Raw genomic sequence first — 19,023 nt, 5'->3', positions numbered from 1 at the left:
TGATAATTTTATGATTTAAATCCATAAATTGGATTTAAGTTTAGAAGATAGTTATACTATCATAATTGTATCACTAAGTTTATTCTTTTTAAAAATATTAAAAATTATCAGTAATAGCAACGGAGCTATGGCAAAATTTTTAAGAAATTGATACATAATTCATTCTTATACATAACGTGAAAAGAGGACTTCCTACCATATTCTAGGATTGGTCATCCTATGCTAAAAGAATGATTTTCATCACATTCAATGAAAAACTAAATTTTATGGTTTATGTATAATTAAATAATTAAGAAAAGAGAAAATTACAATAATTTTATTTAAATGATAAAAGATAAATTTCCATGACATTTGGAATTCAATCATTTAAATGGAAAAAGTGGAATTCTTAGCATATTGAATTAATGGGGATATTTTTATCAAAATTCAAAGAGGAATTTAGATAAATTTATTCCATGCATGAAAAATATTTAAATGATAAAAGAGGAATTTCCATGACATTTGGAATTCAGCCATTTAAATAGTAAAATTGGAATTCTTGGCATATTGAATTAATGGATATTTTTATTAAAGAAAAGAGAAATTTTAGATAAATTTATTTGATGATAAAAGATGAATTCCCATGACATTTAGAATTCAATAAATTGAATGTAAAAAGAGGAATTCCCATGATATTTGAGATCCAAGAAATTAAATAGAAAAAAGAGAAATTTTTAGCATAATTCAAATTATGAGTATTTATCAAAATTGAAATTTTGAGTATTATTGAGAAATATGGGTAGAATTGATTTTTGTAAATCCCATGAATCTTTTACTCAAAAAGAAGAATATTGAATATATTTCACTTGAGAAAATTAAGAAAGAATACGAAAATATCCGTTGAGAAAAAAAATCTTTACCTAGGCCAAGCAATTGGCATAAATATTAGAAAAGTCCCATCGGTATCAAAAATAGAAAATGTTACTAAATGTGAAATGGATGTGGATGTGAAAGAAGAGATGAGAATGAGATGTGAGGATATGTGAAAGGATGTGATATAAATGAATATGGATGTGAATGAAGAGATGAGAATGAGATGTGAGGATATGTGAAAGGATGTGATATAAATGGATGTGAATATGAATGAAGAGATGAGAATGAGATATGAGAATATGTGATAGGATGTGATGTGATGTAAATGAATGTGGATGTGGATGTGGATGTGATAGGATGTGATGTGTGATGTAAATAGATGTGAATGGATGCGATGTGATGTAATGTGAATCGGGATAGATGTGAATCGAGATAGATGTGAATGGATGAGATGTGATGTGGATGTGATGTGAATCAGGATAGATGTGATGTGGATGTGATGTGATGTGATGTAATGTGAATCGGGATAGATGTGAATGGATGAGATGTGATGTGAATCGGGAAAGATGTGATGTGGATGTGATGTGAATCGGGATAGATGTGAATGGATGAGATATAATGTGAATGGATGTGATGTGATGTGAATCGGGATAGATGTGAATAGATAAGATGTGATGTGAATGTATGTAATGTGAGATAGATGTGAATGGATGAGATGTGACATGAATGGATGAGATGTGATGTGAATCGGGATGATAGATGTGAATGGATGAGATGTGACGTGAATGGATGAGATGTGACGTGAATGGATGTGAGTGATGTGATGTGGATCGGGGTAGATATGAATGGACAAAATGTGAATGAATGTGATGTGATGAGATGTGGATATGGGTAGATGCGAATGGATGAAATGTGAATGAATGTGATGTGATGAGATGTGGATATGAGGATAAATGTGGATAGATGTGGATATGAGGATAAATGTGGATAGATGTGGATAGATGTGATTAGATGAGAATGGATGAAGGACGATGGGAATACATATGATTAGACGTGGATTAAGTAATGTGGATTGATGTGGTACGATGTTAAAAGATGAGAGTTCGTTAGAAACTGTATTTATGACGTGTTTTTAAATGATTGTTTTATGTCAAGAATGCTAGGGAAGCATTTTGACCATCTTGTGAATGAGGTCGTGGAGACCTAAGTGATAAAGTTGTAACAGCTGACGGAGAGGCAATGGAGGACGTCCGCGTAGCAAGGTTGGTCGAGGTCTTGACCAGCCTCGGTTCAATTTAAATGGTGAGCTTCCAGTACAGTGGATGAGGGACCAAGGAAGTGGCCTATGAGTGAAGTGCTAGGTGACCTGCGAAGGATCCTAGAGGGTGCTGACCATATGAAGCTCGGGCTCTGGGTCGCCGAAGATACCCATGCGTGTGTCCAGGAAGAAAATGGAACAAGGAGTTACAGTTGTTTTCTGAAACCGGGCATGGATCTGACTAATTGACCTTGCTGGTCCTCAACAAATAAGTCCATGGCTCTTTTATATGGATCTGTTTTGGTTGATCTTGCTGATCTTCAACGGAGAGTCCATCTGGATTTTCTTATGTGATTATATTACCGGGTACTATGAGCTAGGAACTATTGAAAAGGCCCTTGAGTGAACAGGTGGTGAGCGTTCTGGTTGCCAATGATGTCATAGGTACACCGATGAAGGAATGATTGGACGTTAGAATTCAACCAGATATTTTAGAGAATTATGATCAGTGATACTACGGTTTCATTAAAAGATTGTTTTAAAGACAACTGAATCTGTGAAACGGGAAATTTCATATTGGGTTGTGTAAGTGGTGTGACTATCTTGAAGTTTGCTTGAAACGATGGCTAAGGGGCCTGGGAACTCTTTTCCTTGGTACCCGAGACAAAACCTAACCAAATTCTTAAATGGATCCTATCACTACAGTGGTTGGGCGGTTGGCTAACCCATGGGACTTAGGCTGCCTAAAATGAGACTCAATTCTGTTATGGTACGATAGATGAACTAAATCCCATATAGTATTTGTTCTATGGAAAAGAATCAACGGCTGTGCCTCTCAATGAGGGAAAAAGCGTTGGTCTCTATGATCCAAGTGCAAGTCTTTTCCTTGATCTGACCATGTGACTTACAAGTTTGGTCGGATCAATTTGGTTAGTTAAGGCTCTTGACTACGTTAGAATAAAAATATCATGGAGGAATCGCCCGTGCTTTCTGGGTGATGGATGTTTTTCTGGGTTCGGTTTTGGAAGAACCAAGGGATTAGTCTCCCGAGTTCGTTATGCGGAGGGGGCAGGGATCTTTCAATCCTAGCACACCTGGACCCTATACCAAGTTTCCCTCTTATTTTGTACCGACTAGTGCCTGAAGTCCCTAACTCATAGTCCTTGACACTCTCTCTCTATGTGTCCAAGGCTTACTATAAGTGCCCGTGACCTTGACTAAAGTGCTCACACATACATCTACCACATGGTCTACATCATCGATGGCTTAGACGCAATGCAATATCTTGGTGGCCATAAAATGATGTAGCCTTTGCTTTGATTCAAAGAAAAAAGCGGTGATTCTATGGACCAAGTGCAAGTCTCTTCTTTGATCTGACCATATGTGACTTCAGGTTCGGTCGGATCAGTTTAACTAGTTAAGATTTTGACTCGTTAGATTAATTCCCCCGTTAGAAGTCGCTGGAGGAATCGCCGGTGCCTTCCAGACGAGGGAAGTTTTTTCTAGGCTCGGTTTCGGAGGAACCACCGGGCTAGTCTCTTGTCCGAACATCCGCAGGCGAGGCCCCGAGTGTGGATCCCTGCCCCGCGTGAGAGGCCGACGTTGCTTCTGCCGCCACAGCGCCCTCGGAGGGGGCACCGTGAAGGGGGAAGGGGGTCTCACAGCTGGTATTAGAGCTTTGTTGAAAGCTAATAAGGAGAAATGAATTCTTATCGGAAATTGATTTTTTTTAAAAAAACTCAGAAGGAGCTTTTACATATTGTATTTTCATTCTATAAGCTTCATAATAAACGAAGAATTTTAATCAAAGAATTTGGTTTTATAGATGGAAGTTCCACACTTATCTGGTGTTCCCGACCTCACCCAGTCACAAGACATGACTGCGTTTGCCTTTGAGCATCTCATCTCTTCCGCTACAACTCGAACGAGCCGAGCCAGACTCGTAGGCCATTTCAAGGATCTATATTTTCCTGACCTAGGGGAGAGACAGCAACACAAGTGGTTTGCAGGGCAGTATGTCCACGCCTTTGCGACCAGCGTGCGAGTTCATACGCGATCGAGCATTTTTCCATTGACAAAGTCTGAGAATCTTTAGGAACATTAAAATAAACCAACGCTCCTGGTTCAAAAGACCGAGATGAGCATCCCCAATCAGCATTAAACCGTGCCCTATCATGAGCACTCCTGATAGAATCCCGAGCTTCGGTCAGCATTTCCTGCATATCTTGCAAGAAATCCCTCGATGCATCAAGCTCAATGTCCTTAAGACCAGCATCAATAGGTGCCCTGGGTTGATACCCATACATAAGTATGCACGAACTAAAAAATAATAGCCGTAAATTTAGAACTGTTATAGGCAAATTCCATCATTGGAAGATATTTTTTCCAATATGATGATTTTCTAGAGACATGCACGAAGCATATACACTATAATCTGATTCATACACTCTGTTTGCCCATCAGACTACTGCGGATGATCAAAGCAATTCACATTCAAAGTAACTTCCTCGTTGTAAACCTTTCGGAATAAAATAGGAAAGCATGGCATTATAACAGCAAAAACCAGGGATTCATCGGCGCCCCGACATACCCACATCTGCATATGGAATAATCGACGTCTCGAGTTATCCATATCAACATAGAGAGTCATCAACGTCTCGATGAGTCACATATGTCCATCCGTAAATAATCAGGTTGACTATATAAATCACCTAAAGTACGGAACTAGAGAAAGAAATGCCAACAAAGGAAGAATCCAAATTTCCTTATCCGAACACAACAAGATAAACTTGTTTGAACTCTAAAGAAAGAGATTTCAACAAGTGAAAATGTCGATGAGATTACCCTCATCAAAACATGCAGGCTATAGATAAAAGATGTTTATCTAGAGAATGCCCACACTATAACTTCTAGTGAATTTAGAAAATAAGATTGTCTTTGAATGTTGAGGTCAACATGCTAAGTGATGTAAGCAAAGCAACAATCTTGAGCCCAAATTATCCCATAAGATAATATATGTGAGGGATCACTAGCGTCCCATACCACCATGATACCACCCATACATACCTTAACAATTTGAAACTCCCTAGTATGCCGTCTAGGAAAATATGAATAAAATCCTAAAAGGAATAAGATGGCCTTATCCAGACTTTCACATACTAAAACCTGTCTCTATATACCTGATACTACATCAAGGAATAACCCTTATCGAGTACATCATTAGAAAAGAATTTTGAATTATTGGCGCCTTTCTAATATTAACTACCCAAAACACAATAAAGTTAGGGTAGAAAAATAACTCACCTAGATACATAAGCAACTAGGTATCCGAGTTGGAATGTATACAAGAGTATAAGAAATATACTCCAAAATTATGTGCAAAAAACGAAGGCAAATGCTACCTTCAAGGCACATGAAATTATCCAAAAGATCAAAAGATCCTTATAAAACCATGGATAAAAGCATAGAAGCTCCTCGAATCCATAAAAACCATAGTTGATCATAAAAATCAATGCATACCATCTAATGGATATAAATCATGCCAAAAGAAGCATTAAAATTGGTGGCCAACTCATCAATCTGGAGTATATGAACATTGTGTTGTTCAAATAAAACTCCAAATTAAGAAAGTGAAACACATGTATGTAACACTCAATAAGAAAACCCTAGACATAAGTGATCTAGGCAGCACCTGATGAGTCCATATAAAACTTGGAAAACATCCAATAAAATCCACCAAAACAAACCGATCAACTACCCCATGATAGAGTTTGTCTTAGGCTTAATAAATTAAGCACAAATCACACTTAAACAAGTGCAAAATAAGTTATCATGGAAAAGTGTCAAGGGTGAAACACACTTTGAACGTAAATTATAGCCATCAAAAGAAATTAAGGAACATGTCCAAAAAGAATGGCTAAACAATGGTAAAAAATCATGAATACATCGTTTAGAATTAATCCAAACATAAATATCCATTAATACGAGGTATAATCGTATTAATAATATGCGAATAACCCGCATCTATCTAATGTCAGTACGAGAAAACGTACTTCAATATAAATATAATCCAAACATAAATATCCATTAATACGAGGTATAATCGTATTAATAATATGCGAATAACCCGCATCTATCTAATGTCAGTACGAGAAAACGTACTTCAACATTAAATAACCCTCGAAAATATTAAATTCTCGAGAAAAAGAATTATCATGATTTTTTCTAAATTTTTTCTAATTTTATAGGACCTCAAAATATAATAATTTTGAATTCCACCAAACCTATCTTATGGCATTCCAAACCTATATTTTTCCAGAAAATTTTTAGCAATTTAATTTGTCAAAATACCATTGATATTTTAAAATACCAATTTTTAGGATTTCTAAAAATAATTTCAGAATATTCCTAATTTTTCCTGAGAATCCCATCGTTCACGAAATTTCCAATTCCGCCCGACAATTCTCAAATCCAATGAAAATTTTTAATTTTAATGGATTTTTTAATTTTCTGTCAAAAAATATATATTTTAAAGGAATTTGAATGGTCACGGGTGCCCGAATGGACACACCACATGCCAAACACTAACCCCACATTTTCCCGAAATTTAAAATAACCTTTGTCTAGTTTTTCACTAATTTTCAAGAATTTTTTAAAAATTTTAAATTACCCCGAACGCATTTAGAATACAAACGGTCAAAAAATTTCGGAATTTCAACGGTTTTCCCGGAATACGGAAAGCCAAAAGTTTTGGGAAAATGAAAAGACAAAAAAAAAAATCAGAATGTGAAAGGTCAAAGGTTTCCGGAATACGGAAGGTCAAAAGTTTTTCCAGAATACGGAAGGTCAAAAGTTTTTCCGGAATTCGGAAAGCCAAAAGGTTTCAGGAAAACGGAAAGCCAAAGGTTTTCCGGAAGATGAAAAGCCAAAAATTTACAAGAAAAAATTTCCAAAAAATTTCTAGAGATTTTTTTATCTCAAATTCCAATTTTTCTGAATTTTTCAGGCTTTTTCTAAGCTTTTTTCTGAAATATTATCAAAAAGCTTTTTTTAAATAAAAAAACTTATTTTTAAAAAAAAATAAAAAATAAACTTTATTAGCTTATATAGGATTTTGATTTTTGGGGGAGGGGGGCGTTTTTTTCCGCCGCCGGCTGCTGCTGTGCGCAGGCCCCCCTCCCGTCGCCTGCGCGTAAGACTGTGAGAGAGAGAGGGACTCTCTCTTCTCCCCTCTCTCCTCCCTTTCCTCTCCATTTCAATCCTTCACCTCCAATCTCTTCTCTCTCTCTGTTAATCAGAGATTAACTTAATCCATGATTAAGTTTTTAATTAAACTTTTTAAATCATAATTATCATTAATTATAATTAATATTTAAAAAAATCATTTTAAAAAGATTTTCTCACGAAAAAAGAAAGAAAAATCAGATTTGAGAGGCGGAGAGAGTTCCACGCACACGGGAGAGCATCTCATGCATCCACACGCTGTCCCCTACTGAATTTCAGTAGAAATTGACACAAATTTGATCGCATTCCCGTGGAAAAAACCCGCAAAAAATGTATAAAAATACATTTTAAATCAAAAAAATGCTCAAAAAATTCCTAAAAAATTAGAAAAATTTTCTAAAAATTCTAGAAATTCAGGGAATCCATTCTACAAAAATATCCACCATAAACTTTATGGTATTTTTGTAAAAAATTCCATTAATACTTGATTTTAACCATAAAAAATAGAAAAAAATAGCATTAACTCACGGAATTTTCCCGCAACGTCGATTCGTCCATTGAATTATAGTTACACACGTTCCAATCACCAAATCGATGATCCACGTGCAATTCATCAACACAAATCAACAAAAAATAATATTTTATTAGTAAATATTAAAATTTACTAAAAAAATCAACAACAATTAAATAGAGATTACTCTGATACCACTGTTAAAACCCTAAGATCTCTCTAGATAATTGTTATGCATTAACATGCATAAATCAGGCATAAACTCAACCACCCAACCACCCCCGAGCCCAAGGGATGCACATGAATAATAATGAAATACATCATACCTCTACCTTGATGTCCCATACCATCAAGAGGTATAACACAATCCAATAGCATGTAGCTATAGTGTGAAATGGTAGGTGAGTAGATATGGACCTCTATACAAGAGACCATAGCATAAGCCTCCAAGCCTCCAAGCCCCCTTTAGTGTGCCCCATGCCCCTATTATATAGGAGGGCCCTCAAGTGACTCTTGACTTTCCATTTCCCATGTGTGACCCTTGGATGCCTGACCCTAACCTTAACCCTTAAGGTTAGTCCTAACCCATGCTCCACTAGAGCTTGTTCCCATGCTCCCATGCTCACAAGCCTAATGTGGGTTAGCCTCCTAGTATATGCACACATAATGTGTATATAACATAGCACACATAATGTACATATAACAGGTATACGGAACTGTACATTGGTGTTTTATCCCACGACTAGCCAGAAATGCATCAAACTCTTTAGACATGTACTCCTCCCCTCGATCAGAATGGAGGGTGCCCACCACAGTACAATTGGATACATTTTCAGCCATAAGCAAAAATTTGAAGCACAAAAACACTTCGAACTTTGCCTTCAGTGGATATACCCATGCATGCCTTGAGTAATTATCAATGAAAGTCACGAAGTACAAGTGTTTACCAAATGACGGAGTTTGCATAGGTCCACATACATCACTATGTACAAGTAATTTGCGAGTGGCCCGCACAGAACCATCCTTTGGAAACGCAGAACACTACATTTTGCCCAAAATACAGCCTTTACAAACATGTTTCAATGGTGCCTCGAGAGGGGGCGATGAAGCAACCATATCAAATTTCTGCAAACACAACAAACTAGCAAAGTTCAGATGACCAAAACGAGCATGCCATAGTTTTGCATCTGAAACTGCCTTTTCATCAGAAACTGCATTTGCTAAATCTTCCACACACTTGTCATAAGAATTGAGCCTATACAGCCCACGAAGCACGGTGCCAGATGCAATAATCGTATCACCAGAAGTCAAATCATGAACAGTACATCTGTCATCCACAAATTTAACTACAAGTCCAAGTCTAGCAAGCGCAGAGACAGACAATAGATTCTTCTTTATCCCTGGCACATACAAAGCATCTGAAAGTGTGAAAGCGCTGCCATTTGCAGCAGTAAGCATAATTTTACCAACACCCTTCACTGGGTAAGAAGCATTATTGACACATGTGACAGTATTCCCATTAGAGACAGCCTCAAGACAATCACGATGCGAGGTAATGTGCTTTGTAGCACCACTGTCAAAATACCATACATCAGAGTCAACAGAAACTGCCAAACATGCATCATGTACAGATGTACAGATGGATCATACTGGCAATACACGCTAAACGCCTATTCTGTATCCTGCACAACATTTGCAGAATCTACATTTGTAGAAGCATCCGCTATTGTGGCTGCATTTGAGTCTTTCTTCTTTGCCTCTTTAGCCTTTAGCTTAGGGCAATTCTTAATGACATGATAAGTTACCTTACAATAGTTGCACCTGATCTTTTTCTTGCCTTTATCAAGAGCCTTCTCAGACCTATTGTTGCTACCTATGGAAGGAGAAGAAGTTGCAGACCTACTAATAGGAGAAGAAACAGTGGAAGGGGCTGCCTTACCACTTCTTCTCTGTTGGGCAGCAACAAATGCCTGATCAACTGCACGCTGCCTAGCCCTGTTTTGCCTGGACTGCGCTTCTTGCAAGAGCTTGTTGACTAAAGTATCATACTTGACAACATCATGTCTGTTCTCAGTAACAAGTCTCCACGTGGAAGCAAAAGTCTGATATGACTCAGGTAAAGCATCAAGAACAGTCTACACAAGAGAATGATCAGGAATAATCTCACCTGTAGAAATCAACTGTTCCTTGAAATCTTTAATCTCAGCAAGAAAAACATTCATGTCATCATCTTCCTACATAATCTTCGATTCTAGCTCTTTACGCAAGTAAGAGATTTTTATCTCGTTACGACCTGCATACAAACCAGCTAGAATATCCCAAGCATGTATTGCTGTTTTAGCTAAACGAATATGTAGAGTGATGTTACGTTTGACAGAAAGTGCAATCAGTGCATAAGCTTGCGCATCTTTACCATCCCAACGAGCTTGTTCAGCAGTGGGTAAAACAGTAGCAACAATAGAGCTGCTAGAACCTGCAACATCCTCAAGAGATCCTACATCCACAGAACCTGGACGTACATCCATACCCTGCACAAATGTTCCACACTCCTTTTGCAACCAAAACATGCTGCATCATGTATGCCCAAAGTGGGTAGTTGCTGTCAAAAGCTACCTGTAATGAAGCAAAGACTGAACAGAAAACAATTTTCTGCACAAAATGACGAAAACACCTGTACAGAACTTGTAATGCAAAAACGGAGCTCGAAACGACCTCAGATGCAATTTCTGAGAACGCTAAGCCATACAAGCTTATCTGTAGAGTATAAGGACCTACAAGCGCTCATGAAAGCTCATCTCAATCGGAGAACGTGAGTCGGAGGGTGCTAGCGGCGTAGCCCTGGGAGCCGATGCCTGCTCTGATACCAATTGTTGGAATTAGGGTTGCAGAAAAGCACACAAAGCTTGGAGAAGAAGAAGCAAGAATACATACAACACACAGTGTATTAGATCGTGTCAATATACAAAAGATAAGTTAGCCCTAGAAAAATGGGCGTATATACAAGCTGGGAGAAAAAACCTCCTAAAGAGGAAAAAAGTACCCCGAGTGTGTATTCACACACATCACTACCTATATATATGGCAACAAAAAACACATGACACACACACACACACACTATTCACAAACTTTTAAAATTTAAAAAAACATACTTATGTACTTTTAAAATTTAAAAATACATATTCACAAACTTTTAAAATTTTAAAAATACCACACACACTATTCAAAAAAAAATACCACACACACACTATTTAAAAATACCACACACACACTATTCAAAAAAAATTAAAATTTAAAAATTCATATTCTCTCTCTCTCTCTCTCTCTCTCTCTCTCTCTCTCTCTCTCTCTCTCTCTCTCTGTGCCCGCATGCAAGCGTGAGCTTCTCCCTTTCCCACACACACCCACACCCCCTACACACACATACGGCCCACGCTGGGCTTACCGTGGAGGAGAGGCGACAAACAGACGACACCGAGGAGGGGAGGCGCCAAACACCAATCTCTCTCTCTCTCTCTCTCTCTCTCTCTCTCTCTCTCTCTCTCTGGGCCAAAGTGGCCACATGAAGAGGAGGGGAGCTGGCAAACAGACGTCACCGAGGACGGGAGGCGCCAAACAACCAATCTCTCTCTCTCTCTGGGCCAAAGTGGCCACATGCAGAGGAGGGGGTGTGGGTGTGGGTGTGGGTGTGTGTGTGTGAGAGAGAGAGAGAGACCCACACCCACACCCACACCCCCCCACACACAGACAGACCTTATTTATGTTAACCATTTTTATTTTTTACAGAAAACTCAAAGTTTACCGTGGAAGGGAGGCGCACTGTAGACGCACGTCCACGCTTCCAACAGTTGCACAGTCGAGAGTTGTGCACAGAGCACGTCCACGCTTCAAAAGCCTGCATGCCAACAAAAAAAGCATGATTTGGAGAGCACGTCCACGAGAGAGAGAGAGAGAGAGAGATGCTCACCACCAAGGAAAGCTTGTGTGCGAATAGGAGGGGAGCTTGTGCACAGAGCACGTCCGCACGCGAGAGAGAGAGAGGATGCTCACCACCAGGGAAAGCTTACGTGCGAATAGGAGGGGAGCTCGCTGGACAATGCACGAATAGGAGGGGAGCTCGTTGGAAGGACCAAAACGCCATTCGACATCCTTCTCGACCTGCAACCTGGGAGCTGGAACGCGACCTGCAACTACTGCAACCAGCAGCCTAGCATAGAATAGGGGCGACGCTGCAGCATGGACGTGGTGGCCTAGCATGTAAGAGAAGGGGCGGCGCTGCAGCGTGGACGTGGTGGCCCAGCATGTAAGAGAAGGGGCGGCGCTCTAGCGTGGACGTGGTGGCCTAGAGAAACCGATGCATGCAATGCAGACGTGGATGTGAGAAAAAAACGCGGCACGTGGAGGTCAAGGCAAGCTGCATAAGAAATAGTAGAGATAACCGCTAGCTCATAAAAACCTTGAACCCACCAAAATTCTTCTCGCATGTGCGACAACTTGGAAGCTGAGCCTTGTGGTCTCTCTCTCTCTCTCTCTCTCTCTCTCTCTCTCATGGTTTGCACATGCAAGTTTAACTCCGACAAGCTCACTCGGGCGCTTTTTTGGGAGCATATACAGATGGGCCCAGTGCGCAGCATGCTGTGTGGCCAACACATGCAACGAAACGTAAGGCCCTATTTTCATATGGCGTCCTCAGTTCCTTTTTTTGTTTATTTTATTCGAACAAATATTAACTTGGGAGTGGGTGAGTGGGTGGGACGCCTCTTGGTCGCACGATAGCAAACATGCTACTTTGGGTTCTATTCCCCATAGGCTTGAACAGTTGTGCAGGTCCTTGTAAGGTCTCTTCTAAGAAGAAGAAGATAATTGTAGTGATTGTTTAATTTACAATTGAATTTTTGGATGATCGATCGGAGCCAGTGTTTACAAAAAACCGAGGTGTAAATGACAAGTTTTGAAAAGTAACCTTCAAATTTCAAAATAACAATTCACAAAAACCTACAAATTTTAAAGGATTTTAGTTATAATTTTGCTAAAAACCTTTAAAATTTAGGAAAACACCTACAAAAATTTAAAGTTGAAGGTTTTTATAATTGTTGGGAAAAATGTTTTCTACGGTCCGAGCTATCCCTTGATGTTCAAGAAAGGCCTCCGTCTGACCACCTCCGACCAGGTCACTTGGATGGAGTTGGCCTCAGATAGTCATCTGCACAGGCTGTCCCTCTTTGGGTCCTGAGTTCTGATGTGTTTGTCATATAGCCAATAACAATTAAGGCGAGATTCACACATGAAAAATGACATGCTTGGTAGTGAGTTACTTGTAAGTTACCATGTAGTACAAAGCTATGTGCAGTGGAGGCAGAGAGCAGGGCCAGCTGGCTGGGGCATGCGGTCGGTCTCGACTCGAGAGTCGAGACTTTGGTCTTGGGCAGCGGTAGGTAATAGGCATTCGCACATGTGGTGTGGAGAGAGAAAGTGCGGGAAACCTAGGTCCTTTGGACCCCCCTACCTACCCTATTTTGCCTCCTCAGCTCTTGCGTGAAATTGCAGTTAGTTTTCGTCTAGTAAAGCCGACTGGTAAAAACTCTGTAAAAGGGGCACAGTCTTCTCCCAGCCTGAGCCTCCACCTACTTCCTCCCAGCACGACACTAGAGAGAGGGAAGACGGTGCACAGCCAAGGGAACGAACTCTCTCGAGCAAATTGTTCTACGTGGATGGATTCCGCTCCAAGTCTGGACGTAGTAGGACACAAATGTGGCTGAGATCAAGGAGGAGTTTGTGTACAAGCAAGCTGCAAAAGCCTGATCAAGGTTTTGGTGATCCTGCACTCTGGAGATGTGATTGTTCTCTCGCAGCCCCAGAATTTGTGAGCATGAGCCCACGTTGAAGTTCCATATATAGGTACGGGCATCCAGAGCTTGAGACCCCGAGAGATGGAGTAGGTAGAAGAAAGGGGTGGAGGTAGTTAAGATTTTCTTATGAGCAAATAGTGCACGAATATGGTGGAGAAGGGTTTTTGGCGGTTCCCTTCGCTCCTACTTTGGTTTGCGTTCTTAGCCGTGGCAGCAAGCGACGATACCACAGCGCTTCTGGAGTTCTTCCGGGGAATTAAAGAAACAGGCAGCGGCGGCGGAGGTTGTCTGGCGCTCACCTGGACCACCGCCACCGAGAGTGGGGGTGAGAAGAATAATTGCCCTCGCAGCTTCTGCGGCGTGTCGTGCGGGGCAGAGGGGAGCGTGGTGGCGCTGCAGCTGGCAGGGCTGGGGTTGGAGGGGAGCGTGAGACCCAACAGCCTGGCCAACCTCAAAATGCTCCACTCCCTCGACCTCTCCAACAACCAGCTGTCTGGCAGCCTCCCAGAGGACCTCGGGGGCCTCACCAATCTCCAGCGCCTGGATCTTTCCCACAACTTGTTCAGTGGCTCCATTCCCAGCGCTTTCGGTGGGTTGAGTAGCTTGGCCAACCTGTCTCTGGCTGCCAACCAGCTCCAAGGTAGCATACCCTCCTCTCTGGGCGCACTACGGCATCTCGTTTCCCTGAATTTGTCCTTCAACTCCTTCCGTGATGCAATTCCCTTGGAACTGTCGCAGATGGACAGCTTGACAGTGCTCGATTTGCACAGCAATCAGCTCAGCGGCGAAATCGACCCTGCTTTTTTGGGTCTCTCATCCCTCGCGGCAGTTGACCTAAGCAGCAACAAGCTGTCGGGGTTTTTACCTTGGCAGCCCAATGACACTCTTCCGCTGTTGAGAACGCTCCAATTTGTGAACCTGAGCAACAACCAACTAACGGGTCCCTTGGCTCCCGCAAAGTTCTCTTCTGTTTTTGCAGAAAAGCTGAGGGTCTTGGATATGAGTAATAATCAGCTAAGTGGCAACCTCCCCGACTTCGAATTCGTGATTGGGCTCGTGACATTACGACTAAGTAACAACCTTTTTACGGGCGCTGTACCAGCAACGCTCTTGTCAACAAATTTGGGCCTCTTGGAAGAATTGGATCTTAGCATGAACGAACTCACTGGTATTGATATCCTCCTTACCACCAACAAACTAACTAGGACATTAACAGCTCTACGGTTAACTGTCCTATCAAACCTTTGAGGTTTGATGTGCTGACTTGCCGGCAGTATGCAGGTACCAGCAACTTAAAGGAAATTAGCGCAATATCATTTTTGGGCTGTGTAATGTAGCATCTGTAGCATTCTCTTACCATTTCCACTCTTGTCCCTCCATCTTGAGCATGGCTTGTCTCCATTTCCTTCATTGAAAGATGCCTTGCCACCTACAGTGTAATGTAGTATCTGTAGCAAGCACTCTCTTACCATTTCCAATCTTGCCCCTCCCATCATGAGCATGGCTTGGCTCCATTTCCTTCATTACAAGATGCCTGGCCACCTACAGTGCGACTAGTGCTCACAATGTTTCTTCTAATCATTGAATGCGCATGTCAACTCAAGTATGGCCACAGTAGGGTCAATGTCTACTGCGTTTTCTCATTAGCGCTAGCCGTGTGAACATAAAATTTACTTGTAAAGTCTAGCCCTCTATGTGAATGAATATCTCTAGCTGTTAACAACTTTCATTCCCCTTGTGTGATGCTGCAGGGGAGATTACTCGAGTGTTATCGACATCATTGACAGTTCTCAACCTTTCCTTTAATTCGCTTTCTGGAAAGATTCCACAAAAGATAGGATCATGTTCAGTTGTTGATCTGAGTCATAATGGCCTTCATGGTGATCTATCATCTATGCAATACTGGAGTGATATGCTGGAGGTTCTAGATTTAAGTTTCAATCATCTCAGTGGTGGATTGGCAGATGAAGTTTCAAGGTTTGTACGCCTCAGAAATGTGAACATTTCCCACAATGCTCTCTTTGGCTTTATACCCCCAAATTATGGTCTTTTCCCAAAGTTGACCTCTGTGGATCTCAGCTTTAATCAATTGTATGGGACAGTTCCAGCTTCTTTCTTCAACTCCTCCACTTTGTCGTTTCTGTGCTTGTCCAATAATGAGCTCGATGGAAGCCTCCTACTGCAGGGCACAGTTTCATTTAGCAAGGTCTTAAATTACCCACGCTTTGACCCTCTAGACGTGCCTCTACAGGTTGGGCAACTTTCTCAAATGGTAGTAATGGATCTTTCAAACAACAAGCTTGATGGGAATATCTCTGAAGGTATTAGCAACTTCCAAAACTTGAAGACATTGAATCTCAGCAATAATCGCCTTTCAGGACCCATGCCGAAGGCTCTTTGTAATCTTACAATTCTCCAAAGGCTCGATTTGTCTGGTAATTTATTAACAGGGTCTATTCCAGATGCTCTTCCAAACACCTTGATTGTGCTGCATTTGTCAAACAACAGTTTATCAGGTCTAATTCCAGAGAATTTGAAAAAGTTTCCTGTGTCCTCATTCTTCCCTGGGAACAAAGGTCTCGTCTCACCATGGGCTTTTTCCTCCAGCCCAAAAGGTCCTCTGGCAAGTTCTCACTCCAAAGATGGCATACATAGAGCTGTCAAAGCAGGTCTGATTGGAGGTTGCACAGCAGGGTTAGTATTGATCCTTGTGGTTGGGTTGTTTGTGTACTATAAAAGCCTTAACAAGTCTCAAGATTCGGGTTTTGGTACAAGCAATACCAGTGACATCAAAGACCTCAAGATGTGGAGTCCTTGTGCAGCGTACTTCTCCTCCTTTCGTGAATCACATGGCAACAATATTCGTCCAGGGACGACCTCCTCAGATGTTCTGCTACATGGAACAGTTGGAAAGGCCTCTTCTGCCTTAGAATGTAAGGCGCCATCAACAGAAGTGAGAAGTTCCTGGGAGCAAGCAGTAAAAACAGAGCCGGAAGACTTTTCAAAGATGAGGAGCATGGAGATGTCACCATGCAGGTCAAGGCATAACTATTTACCTGGTTCAATCTTGCACCCCGAACCATTTGGAGTGGCCGAAGAGCTCCTTCAGGTAGATTCCCCGATAGTTCTGAAGGTGCAATCACCAGACAGGCTTGCTGGAGACCTCCGTTTCCTTGACAAGTCCTTAAGGTTTACTGCAGAGGAGCTCTCTCGGGCACCGGCAGAGGTGTTAGGCAGAAGCAGCCATGGAACAACTTATAAAGCTGCACTCGATAATGGTCATGTTCTGACTGTCAAGTGGTTAAGGGAAGGCCTAGCAAAGAACAAGAAAGAATTTGCACGGGAAGCAAAGAAGTTTGCCAAAATTAGTCATCCTAACTTAAATCCTCTGAGGGGCTATTACTGGGGGCCACGTGAGCATGAGAAACTCATTTTGTCTGACTTTGTGAGCTCAGGGAGCCTAGCAGCACATTTTGCAGGTAAGCAAGTTTGTAAGCAAAGAACTTGCTGAAAGATCTACTTCTGTTGTTCTTGTTGATAACTTGAATATGAAAGGGGAAGGTAAGACAAAAAAAGAAAAGAAAAGAAGATAACTGGTCTGCACTGCAGTGGTGGAGGTTTCAAGTTTTTATAATCCTGTCATTTGCTTACATTTTTTTGGCCATTTCCGTCTCGAAGGGGTTATAACTTACATGTTTTTTCCATCTCCCTGCAGATAGGACAGGGCAAAGATATGCACCTCTCTTTTGGCAGCAAAGGCTGGTGATTGCTGTGGACATTGCCAGAGGTATGCTTTACCTTCATGATGAACGGCACCTCGCTCACGGCAACCTGAAAGCAACAAATGTGCTGATTGATGGGTCAACAAATCTCACGGCACGGCTTGCTGACTACGGTCTGCACCAGTTAATGACTCCTGAAGGGACAGCTAATCAAATATTAAATGCCGGGGCCCTTGGCTATAGGGCTCCAGAACTAGCCACCATGAAAAAGCCCAAGCCAACAATGAAGGGCGATATCTACGCTTTTGGAGTGATAATGTTGGAGCTTTTGACAGGAAAAGGTGCAGGTGATATTATTTCGGGACAGTCGGGGGCTGTGGATCTAACAGATTGGGTCAGGTTGTTGGCCAGTGAGAAAAGGGCTCTTGAATGCTTCGACCCAATGCTTGTGAGTACTAATGAAGAGCATGGGCCGCATAAGGGAATGGAGGAAATGGCAGCGCTTGCCCTCAAGTGTATCTCTCAGCAGAGCACAGAAAGGCCAAATATTGGCATGATTTATGAAGAAGTCGCATCCTTATCTCTGTGAAAGAAGCCTTGAAATTGTCCGGGCAGGAAACATCACTCGAATCCTGTCCACATACAGTTGTGACTGGCAACTTCTTTAACAACAAAACTGTGACATCCAAAATCTTTTCAATGGAGAGAATGTGCTTGTACTTAGTTAGAAAGAGTGTGGTTTCTAGCAAGTTACTTTAGAGTTACAATGTAGCTATCCATTCCAGACATATATGTACCCTGCTTGGGTTGCGCGATGGAGTAGGTACTAGGGAATGGTTGCTGGGACGACCATTGCCGGGCAAGCCGCTGGGAGGCCGAGGCAGGGATGGTGTTGGACCACCGAGACCCCATTCCCGGCGGCCGGTGGGAGTTCCGAGGGGGAATGCCCATGTACCAACAGCTGACACGTCAACGGCAGGAATTTGATAACGAGCACAGCGCAGGATTGGAGGGCCATTCCACTCCGCCTAGTCACGCAGAGAACAGAATGCGCAAGAATGATTCATGGGTTCCCATTCAGGTTAGGCTACTCTAGAGGTTTCACATTTGGATACATCCCTCATATGATCACTACTCGTAGTTATCATAGCTTACTTGGTAGTGTTCGTGTTGGGATAGTTCATGTATTTGAGTAGCCACGCATAGCGCATGAGGGTAGTGATGAGTTTGTTGAGGTGAGACCTCACAGGAGAAGCAGGAGACCTTGCACGAGATTAGTGATGAGTTTGTATAGTTCATGTATTTGAGTAGCCACGCATAGCGCATGAGAGTAGTGATGAGTTTGTTGAGGTGAGACCTCACAGGAGAAGCAGGAGACCTTCCTGAGATTAGTGATGAGTTTGTATAGGTGTGACCTCGTAGGAGAAGCAACTTTATACACATGGGTCTAGAGTGTTTCACTTTTGATTTGGAGATCTTTTTAGATCCAATGTTGATAGAGATTAAATTATCATGGGACATAGGTCATATAGGAGTACCATTGATGGAGGTAGATCAAACATATGGGGATGACCTTAATGACCTTGAGGATACCATGATTAGTGATGTGGT

General features: G+C 41.6%; 1 protein-coding gene across 2 annotated transcripts; it reads left to right on the top strand.

The window, feature by feature from the left end:
* The first annotated feature begins 13,361 nt into the window (after positions 1-13,361).
* On the top strand, positions 13,362-18,116 carry LOC147626773 (putative inactive receptor kinase At5g10020). Of its 2 annotated transcripts, XM_086815326.1 has the most exons (4): positions 13,447-14,330; positions 14,429-14,858; positions 15,442-17,169; positions 17,406-18,116. In XM_086815326.1, exons 2-4 carry the CDS (start codon positions 14,429-14,431, stop codon positions 17,999-18,001), a joined length of 2,754 nt encoding a protein of 917 aa, XP_086671452.1. In that variant the 5' UTR covers positions 13,447-14,330; the 3' UTR covers positions 18,002-18,116. The 2 variants fall into 2 exon arrangements, with proteins under 2 accessions (XP_086671451.1, XP_086671452.1); XM_086815325.1 differs by having other exon boundaries at positions 13,362-14,858.
* The last annotated feature ends 907 nt before the right edge of the window (positions 18,117-19,023 follow it).

This window comes from Cibotium barometz, chromosome 21 (genome assembly GCF_041138505.1).
Source record: "Cibotium barometz isolate CiBa-2024 chromosome 21, ASM4113850v1, whole genome shotgun sequence".
Lineage (NCBI taxonomy): Eukaryota > Viridiplantae > Streptophyta > Polypodiopsida > Cyatheales > Cibotiaceae > Cibotium > Cibotium barometz.
Note: the sequence above shows the minus strand (reverse complement) of the source record. Positions and strands in the feature narration are given on the sequence as shown.